The following is a 9,765-nucleotide window of genomic DNA, read 5'->3' as shown; positions in this document are numbered from 1 at the left end:
AATAATTGAACTAACAATCAGTCCACTGACGCCTTCACAAAAGAGCAATCGTGAAGTTCTAAATATCTGTATTAGGAAATAAAAAAAATGCATTCTAAGTATCTGCAATTAGATAAAATATGGCAGAAATCTTATTAAAAGAAATGATTTCACTCAAGAAGATAAGGTCAATACATACACAAGCCACTACAATACAAACTTATCAGATAAGTTCCATCTATGGAAAGCCTGGCCTTTTAATCATCAAAGGGATATTGCTCATACCTAATGGTACAATCATGGAGCACCGAGCGAGCCCCTATTCTGCTTTGACACGCACTAAGCATTGCTGTTTTAGCCGCAGCAAGGCAAGTAGTGCAGTCTGAAGTTGTGAGATTTTGGTTACAAGCAGCATGACCATAGGCAAAAGCATTTGGATAAGGGGAGATGTTGAAGTAATCGTAGCCTCTGCTTGTTGGTGTTTCAGCCTCTAGTTCTGCAACAACATAGGTTAAACTTATTGCAAAAGGATCACCACTTGAGTACACCCCCGAGTTGCAGAGGACTGTTGTAACATTTGTATTTGGAACACTTCTCACATCTTTGCATAACATAAACACAACAACAATAATGAATGCTAATTTTTGAAGAAAGCTCATCTCTTTTTGTGCCTCTTTCTGTAGCCTTTTTCTCTCTCTCAACTAACAGAAATGAAGACTTAATGCACAATTTTCTCTTTGGTTTACACATCAATATCATTATTAAAGCATGTGTTTTGTCTTTATCCATTGGAAGAACGCGACAAGTTGTGTGTCTATTAATTCATATGGCTAATTAAATTCATGGAAAACCAATTAGGTAGATGTCATTATCATAGCTACTGTTGTTTATGCCTGCAGAAAAACATAAAAAACAACATGGTTGTTCATGACTCATCTGTGAATACTTTAGGAGTTGGTTCAATTATCTTTACCGCTGGAACCAACTCTTTGGATGGTTTCCATGTGGCATATTTCATGATTTCTTTTATTGGCCGGCGCATCCCTTCACACATACTATTCTTCCCAGTCTTTCGGCTGTGTAATCTCAACCGTATCACAGATAAAAACCAGTTAAGGTATTTTAGTCTAATGAATAACAGGTTGAAATAAATGAGATTGTCAATCTCAATCTGTGTTAACAAATAAGAATTTAAAGCTAACTGTAATAGCTACCAATGTTACCATTGATTAATTCCTTTTCCATCCTCTACTTCATTTCTTTACTAATTAATCATCTTTCCCAAGAAGCTCTCTCGGTCTCTCTTTTTTTTATTTTACTTAAAATATAGTCCAAAGGACTATTTCCCACCCAAAATATGCACATTTCTCAAGTTTCCTCTCGTTAACTTTGAAAATCTTATTTACCCACCTATGGACTGTTAAAATTAACTAAGTCCGTTAGTTATATCATTTCCCCCCTAAACCCTAAAAACTAAAATTTCACCCCAGCTCAAGTTTTAAAAAATAACATTTTTTCTCTTAGGGTTTCCAATTTTCAGATTCAATTTTCCAGTGTCGTTTCATCCTCTCCAACGACCTCTAGGTGACAACCCTTCCTCTCCGGCACGGTCTTCTTCCAGTGGCTCTCCTGGGAGTGGACGTCAACGAAGACGAGTCGTTTTTGTCGATGAGCAGTCCTAAGAGAGCTGCTAGAAGGAGACCACGCCAGAGAGGAAGCGACGTCACCTGGAGGTCACCGGAGAGGAAGAAACGGTGCCAAAAAATTGAATCTAAAAAATTGAAACCCTAGGGGGGGAATGTTGCTTTTTAAAACTTGGGTTGGGGGAAATTGTTAATTTTTAGGGTTTAGGGGGAGAAAATTAAATCAAATTTAAGTTTATTTTTTATAATATAGATAAAATGACGATTTTACTCTTGAAACCATTAATTTTAACTGTTCATGGGTGGATAAATAGAATTTTCAAAGTTAACGGGAGAAACCTTGGAAAAACAACATACCTTGGGTGGGAAATAGTCCTTTGGCCTAAAATATACACATTTGTTCAACCAGCCAAAAATTGACATATTTCATAGGGTTTAACGTGGCCATCATTTTGTAGAATAATTTGCTATTAAACATGGAAACGAGCAAGTTCCCCAAGTTCTACAACCTCCTTTGTTAGTTCTTCCACCTTGTCTACCATCATCATCAATGTGAACAAAAAGCTTGCCACTTCAAGTCCATCACCATTCCCCAGCTGTTCTAGTATAGAAGAAGACATGACCAGACTTAGCTCTTGTCTCATTGACTTCAACTTTGGCATTATCAAATCGACTGTTTGGCATCTTCTCATTTTCTTAATGCTATCTCCAAGCTCTCTTAGGCTCCATGCAACTGAAGAGCCAACCTCTTCACACGGTTCTCTGATTAGTTCTCTCAGACTTTGTGAGGTCTGATGACACAGTAACAGTTTGAATGAAATAATTACATGAATTGATGTGAGAAAGTTTTCAATAAAGTAATTAATTATTGAAGTTGCAATGGTTAATGGACTGTGACAAATCCAATAGATGTTCTATACCTGTCTACAAGACTGAAGACAGCCTTTAAATGAAAGGATTGTTGCAGCCACATCCCGAAGATTTTCTCCAATCTTAAGGTATTTTGCCCAAGGATAGGAAAATCCGAATTTCCCATGCCATGGTTCCCATCTTGCAAAATTTGCCTGACAAACAGTAGTAGCTTTGGAATTAGCTTGTACTTTATTTTATATCATTATTGTGGCTTTTCAAATGAATATTGATTAAACATTTAGCTCATCATTCTTTTATAAGTGGCTGGAAAGAAGATATAATGTACCAGTGACTCATCTTTTGACTTTGAATGGAGCACTGATTTGCAATGGTTGAAACTATAATGGGACTCGTTCTCCTTCTCATATACTAATCTGAAGTACTCCTCAAAGCATACTACAATAAATAACTTTCAAATAAGACATTAAAATTTTTTTTATAGATTTATTAGTGGAAATTGTTAAATAATTTTTGCTGAATCTTTTAAAGAAGAAAGCACATGAGCCATAGTAACCTCAGTAAGAAGTTTGGATGAAGTATAAGCTTAATTTTTATATTAATTTCATCTCTACTTTTGCATAGCTAAGATTCTACCAGGTACTATTGTTGGCTGAGAAGCAACAATATTTAGACATTAATTGAAGATATTTTTGTTCTTTAGTGTTTTTTTTTTTTTTTTCGGTTTGAGAAATCTACCTTCAAAAGAACTAGCGAGGTTTTCAAATTTGGATGCCATGGAGTCATGAAGTTCATCACTAGCCCAGATGGGAAAGACAAGTAAGCTTGCCAAAATGCAGACAAAAAAACCTATAACAATTGTTTTGAGACGTTCACAAGCCAATTGTTGGACATCCTCAGCCCGTATGCCAGAGACCACAACCAAGTTGAAGGTAAGGATTAATATCATTGCTCCATAGTCATATCTTTCTTTTATTCTTGGAACCAATCGACAATATGTTGCTGCTGCACCTGAGATATGAAATCACACTCAAGCTAAAGGGAATAGAAAGTGAATGATAACATATTTGATATGTTGGGACGTGTATGCTAAAAATAGAGAAGACGATGTAAGCAAAGATGAATGTTTTTTATTAATGGGGTCTATTCTCTAAGTTCCAAATCTAATGGAAACCACCTGGAGAAAAATTTTAATGTTGATTAAGTGGATGCCTCTGTTTGTGACTCAAAAGCTTTTGGTTCCTGGGGCAAAAATAAATACAGAAAAAATTCGTTTTCTTTTTCTCGAAAAAATAAAATAAATTAAAAGCATTTTGAGTCGAGGAATAAACAGCATGTCTATGTTAAGTTGCTTGTGGTTATCTCGGAAAATGAACAAAAAAAGACTTTACCAAATATGAATACAGAAGTGCCAACACAAACGGCGTTGCCAACCCCACCAACTTCTCGAGCAAAAACTGCAGCAAAGTATCCCAATCCACCTCCTAATATAGTTCCCAGTCCGCGATTTAAGCCTTTGCTAAGTGTTGCACCTGCCATGTTTTGTTAATAAAGTACGTAACTCTCGCAAGAAAGCAAATTATTTGGTGAGCACATGCATGTAAAGCTTAGAATTCAGAATAACATGATGGTATGGACAGGTATATAAACCAACCTGCGAATAACTCAAAGACGACAACAACAGTCATTATAGCCCACATGGCGTTCTCCCCAACTTGCTTGTACAGAGGATCAAGTAAATAGAGAATAGAAACCAGAACAAGAGCAATTCCAACTTTGAAACTATGAGTCAGTTTATCAATATCATGCTTATTTTTCTTTTCCCCAAGGAAGAAAGTAACAAGCTGAAGAGAATCTTGAAACTTATTCTTCTCTTTGGGAACTGGGGCAACAGCCTCTCCCCCTCCCTCAGGAATGGCTATCACAGTTGTGCCCATTGGTAACTCAAGTATTTGATTCTACTTGAGAGGTTGGGTTGAGAAGTTGCTTTGAGGATTAGCCCACTATATATAATCATCCAAGAGATTGGCAATTTCAGCCTGACTTTAAGGGTCTCGACCATAACGGGGAGAAAATTTCCTGATAAAAATGGGGAAGAGGAAAGGGATGGAGACGAAAAAAATTTCTACAATCAAGGATGGGGATATATATATCCCCTCTCCACTTCACCCATGTCCGTCTCTTTATATTAATATATTTACTTAAAATACTAATATATCTTTATAGTTTTATATTATTTATATTTTTCAAATTTATTTAAGTTTTTGTTGTGCATATTAAAGTAGTTGATATATTATATTTGTAATATTTGAAATAGTGAATTGATTTTAATTTTATTTAATTTTTATTTAATATATTTATATTATATTTAAAAGATATAAAAAAAAAGGTATTTTCTTATGGGTAAGGGAAGAAGATTATGGGAAAGGGGGTTTCACTTCGTGGGGAGAGGACGGTGAATCATTTTTATTCTTGTAACGGGGACGTGTTAAGAATAAGGATTGATATCTTTTATGGGACGAGGATCAGGATTGAGATTATTTCCTCACCTCTCTTCGTTGTCATCCCTAAATCATTCCATAACATGTAAAATGATCGCACTCATGCTAGACTCTTAATTGGCCAAAAACTAATTATTGATAAGACACAAAGAATTGGAAAATGAACCACACGTTGTTTGTACATTTGTTTTAGTACAATATTGTGAAACTAGTGTAACAAGCTTGCATGGCATTAGTGCAACTTATAATAAGATAGTTAAAGTTATAATTGTTAATTTATTAATTCAGAATCCTTGTATATATTAGTTTCCTGGTATCTTTCACTTTCAAAATTTTTCATGTATAGTAATTTAGAATGCAATAGTTATTTCTTTATTTATAATTTCTTTGCATGATCAATATGAAAAGATTGTAGGACAAAAACTGAAATAGAGAAAGAGGAAAAGGTTGAGAACAATCCCCCAATAAAATTACAACGCAAAACAGAATGAAATTATAGTGGGAGAAGATTGGGTGGCATGGACAAGCAAGGTCATACTCATAACCTAAAAATACCTAATAAACAAACGCAAGATACCACAATAACCAGTGACAAAGTTGAATTCAGACTTGCGTGTTCCTGCATTTTCCCTTTCTTAACAAGCAAAGAATCGATACGTTCGTGCCAAGGAAATTATCCGTACCACCTCTTTGTCTTTAAATTCTATAATTTTAACCATGTTATTGTTGGCTGTCATCTTCCATTGAATTGAAATTGAATCACAGTGTTTGACGGTCCGTTCATACCACTGGCCCTGGCCCTGGCCCTCCAATAACAATGTTCTATCCCTTTCAACGTGCCAAATGTATGTATGACACTGGAGTGCTCGCCATTCCTCAGTCCTCACCTCACAAGCCTTTCATTTTATCTTCCGTTGCTTTCAAAGAATTTTGGGATCAATGAAAACAAAAAATCATATAAGCTTGGAGACAAATAGTAAGTCCGGAATTCAACATTTAAATGTATCTGTCATAAGAAAATGGTAAGTGGAGAGTCCACTAAGATATTCAACTAAATGAGGCTGTGTGTTAGATTCTAATTCATTTTCAACTATCAAAAATCACGCATTTTACGACATCAAATAATCCTATATGCATTTATGCCAAATTATTATTTGGAAAATAGATGTGAGGGAAAAAAATTAACGATGATATGTATTCATTGAGTTATAGTACAAATATATACATGAAGTAGTAAAATCTTATCAGAGTGTGACAATATCAAATTGTAACATTTTTTTTCAAGGCCAAAGGGCCCCCTCTCCCCTGAAAGTATGTTATTTTTCTAAGTGTTTTTCCTTTTAACTTTGAAAATCCTAAATACCTACATATGACTGGTTAAAATTAACAGTAGTAAAGATAAAATCGTCATTTAATTTATAATATTAAAAATAAACTAAAATATAATCTTTTTTTTCTCCCTTAAACTTTAAAAAATGAAAGTTTTTCCCCAACAAAAGTTCAAAAAAATGACAATTTTCCCCTAAAGTTTTTCCCCAACCTTGGAAGATGAAGACGAAGTTGTTGTCTTTGTCTGGGAAGATGATCACCTTCTTAGAAGAAGATGTCTGAGAAGACGATCATCTTCCCAGAAGAAGATGTCTAGGAAGACGAAGAGTTTTGTCTTCTCCAATGAAGCTTTTCATCTTTCAAGGCTAATTCGACGCCAATCGGATATCCAAATAGATGAAAAGAGACTGACAGAGGGAGAGAAAGCTTCTGGAGGAGAGACGGTCGACAATAGTGTTAGATTTGGTGTTAGAGCCCTGGAAACTAAACCCTAGTGGGTAACTGCCATTTTTAAAAGGCCAAACAACTATTTCCTACCCAAGGTATGCACTTTTGTTAAGTTTCCTCCTATTAACTTTGAAAATATCATTTACCCACCCGTGGCCAGTTAAATTTAACGGTTTCAAAGGTAAAATCGTCATTTTGTCTATACTATTAAAAATAAACTTAAATTTAATTTTATTTTCCCCTCTAAACCCTAAAAACTAACAATTTTCCCTAACCCAAGTTTTAAAAAACTGCATTTTTCCCCCTAGGGTTTTCAATTTTCTTAGTTAGTTTTTTAGCGTCGTTTCTTCCTCTCCGACGACCTCCAGGCCACTTCTCTTCCTCTTCGACGCGGCCTCCTTCTAGCGGTTGTCTTGGAAACTGTCGTCGATGAAGACGACTTGTCTTCGTCGTCTTCGTCTCTGACAAAGACGAGGTCTTCATCGACGAGGAGTCTTCGTCGTCGACGAAGACCTCATCTTCATCCAGAGAGACGAAGATGATTCGTCTTCGTCAGAAACTAAGACGTCGTCTTCGTCTCGACGACTGTGCCTAGCATAATCGCTAGAAGGAGGCCGCGCTGGAGAGGAAGAGGAGTCACCTGGAGGTCGCCAGAGAGAAAGAAACGGCGCCGAAATACTAACTCTGAAAAATTGAAAATCCGAAGGGGGAAAACGTTGTTTTTTAAAACTTGAGTCGGGGAAAATTGGTAGTTTTTAAAATTTTAGGGGGAAAAATGAGATAAATTTTTTAGGGGTTAAGGTTCCGTTAAATTTAACTGGCCATGGGTGGGTAAATGGTATTTTCAAAATTAATGGGGAGAAACTTGACAAAAGCGCATACTTTGGGTGGGAAATAGTCGTTTGGCCTTTTTAAAACTTAGGTTGGAGGAAAACTTTTAGTTTTTAAAGTTTTGGGTGGAGGGGGAGACAAAATTTTAAGGAGTTAAAATTTCGTTAATTTTAACTACTCATGGGTGGATATTTAGGATTTTCAAAGTTAAAGGAAGGAAATTTAAGAAAATCACATACTTTGGGTGGGAAATATGTCTTTGGCCTTTTTTAAATTCCACACCAAAGCTAAGTAGTGTGCATGAGAAATGTAACCATTTTTCATTTAATTAAGGGAATTTCAATATAAAAAATAATGTGGGATACTGTTCATATTAATTTGATTGAATATAAATTTGGCCTCTTCCTTAAGTTTTAAAAAAATTAATTTTATTTTAAAAAAAGGTTATAGTTTAAAATCTTGAAAAATTGTTATCTAGATTATTGTAATTTATCTAATAAATGAATCATATTATAGATGTAAAATTGGTCAAATTGGTACATATATTCGTAAAGTTAAATAATTTAAATTCTTTTGAATTTTATCCTTATAAAAAGGGAAATTAAAATAAATACCCCAAAAATTAAGGGGCAGAGCGAAATTACCCCTAAATTTTAACATTAAACAAAAATGCCCCAAATATGCGAAGAGACGAAAATGCCCCTCCAGTCAAAATCGTCCATAACCACGCGCAATGTAGCCAAACACACGAAAACAGAACATTTTGAACACACGTTCGTGCACTCGGCAACTCCGATTTCATCCGACGATTTTTCTGACGTTTTTCGGCAATGACGATGGACAAAAAGGTTAGTCAAAGAACCCTTGTCATCTCTTTATGCATTTCGTTTCACAATTTGAGCGATTTGATGCGAAATCTGGGTGTTTTGCGTTAGGGCTTACGGTTTGAAATTTTCGAAGAAAATGCTTGATTTCTTGCTGATTTTGATGAATTATGTTAGGGCTTTTATGTTAGATTAGGTGTAGAGTTGATTGTTGTTGAAATGGAGTTTGAAAAACGAAGTTTGGAAGGTGAAATGTGGCCACACGAATTCGGCAGTCACCACACGAATGGTGCAGTGACCACATGAATTCGTGTGGTTAGAATTCGTGTAGATGGGGAGGTGTTTTGAACTTTTCAAACTTCGTGGACTACACGTGATCGTGTGGTTGGGGGTGAAAATACGCGTTTTAATCGTGTGGTGGGGCATAGTATAAATTGGAAAACTTTGTGGGCTGGCAAAATCATGATCAACCCCCCGAATTCGTGCGATTGACTCATGAATTTGCGCGGTTGAAGTGCGAATTCGCGTGGTGGGGCAAATTACGATTTTCCAGAGTTATCCAACATGCGTTTCCTCTTGTTGGAATCAGGGGGGCAGAATGAAATTCTATTAAATTTTAGGGCTATTTTGATATTTTTCATATGGGATCAAATTGAAATTTAACCATCTTAAGGTTTTTTGACGTGTAGAATTTGAATTTGATATCTGTTTTTTCGAATAAGGCCTTTATGTATAGAATTGAATAATTTATTCTCTAAAATTTTTAAAAATTTAATATAATTGTAATTTAATTTTCATACAGGGAACTGTACAAAAGAGAAAAAGAGACGAAAGCAGAGATGAACTGCGATTCCCTCTCGAAAAGCATTTCAAGGCTCAAGTTATTACACGTGGATATAGAGATGTTGAAGCCGTAATAAAAAAATTATTAACAGAGAGACAATTACAAATGTTTCGACGTACATGTTTCGGACACTTCCTAGAGTTGAAGGATAGTCGATTTAGTGGGGTCCTAATACATTCTTTCATCCTTCGAGTAGTAAATAAGGTGACTTCGAGAGAGGAGTTATGGTTTCGGGTTAATGACGTGGATGTCAGATTCAGTGCATATGAGTTTACTATTATGACGGGCCTTCGATTCAGTCATTTGGTAGATATCGACCTCTATATTCCATCGAAGGCCACAATCGGATCCTCCAGACATATTTTCACCGGTGTAAATCAGTTACATATACTGATATGAGTCGTGTTTTCCAGTAGAGACCGTGGGGGGAGGATGACACTGATGCAGTTAAGTTATCATTGTTGTTTTATCTTCATATGGGGTTGTTAGGGAGTGAC

General features: G+C 35.7%; 2 protein-coding genes across 2 annotated transcripts; both read right to left on the bottom strand.

Annotated features, from left to right (window-relative positions):
• Positions 1 to 108: 108 nt before the first annotated feature.
• LOC123224164 (antifungal protein ginkbilobin-like protein) lies at positions 109 to 706 on the bottom strand. Its single transcript, XM_044647731.1, has one exon. The coding sequence runs from the start codon at positions 636 to 638 to the stop codon at positions 237 to 239; it is 402 nt and encodes a 133-aa protein (XP_044503666.1). The 5' UTR covers positions 639 to 706; the 3' UTR covers positions 109 to 236.
• Positions 707 to 2,018: 1,312 nt separating this feature from the next.
• LOC123223991 (aluminum-activated malate transporter 14-like) lies at positions 2,019 to 4,429 on the bottom strand. Its single transcript, XM_044647475.1, has 6 exons — positions 4,147 to 4,429; positions 3,884 to 4,024; positions 3,231 to 3,503; positions 2,821 to 2,930; positions 2,543 to 2,686; positions 2,019 to 2,413 (listed from the first exon to the last, which is right to left on the bottom strand). Exons 1-6 carry the CDS (start codon positions 4,427 to 4,429, stop codon positions 2,093 to 2,095), a joined length of 1,272 nt encoding a protein of 423 aa, XP_044503410.1. The 3' UTR covers positions 2,019 to 2,092.
• Positions 4,430 to 9,765: the final 5,336 nt, after the last annotated feature.

The sequence above is a fragment of the Mangifera indica genome, chromosome 8 (assembly GCF_011075055.1).
Source record: "Mangifera indica cultivar Alphonso chromosome 8, CATAS_Mindica_2.1, whole genome shotgun sequence".
In the NCBI taxonomy this organism is placed as follows: Eukaryota; Viridiplantae; Streptophyta; class Magnoliopsida; order Sapindales; family Anacardiaceae; genus Mangifera; species Mangifera indica.
This window is presented reverse-complemented; position numbering and strand designations above follow the sequence as displayed.

Coding starts and splice junctions, on each gene's coding strand:
- LOC123224164 (XM_044647731.1), bottom strand. CDS start 638: ATGAGCTTTCTTCAAAAATTAGCATTCATTATTGTTGTTGTGTTTATG.
- LOC123223991 (XM_044647475.1), bottom strand. CDS start 4,429: ATGGGCACAACTGTGATAGCCATTCCTGAGGGAGGGGGAGAGGCTGTT. Junction 4,025..4,146: donor CGTCTTTGAGTTATTCGCAG/GTTGGTTTATAT, acceptor AAAACATGGCAG/GTGCAACACTTAGCAAAGGC. Junction 2,687..2,820: donor AGTCAAAAGATGAGTCACTG/GTACATTATATC, acceptor ACTGTTTGTCAG/GCAAATTTTGCAAGATGGGA.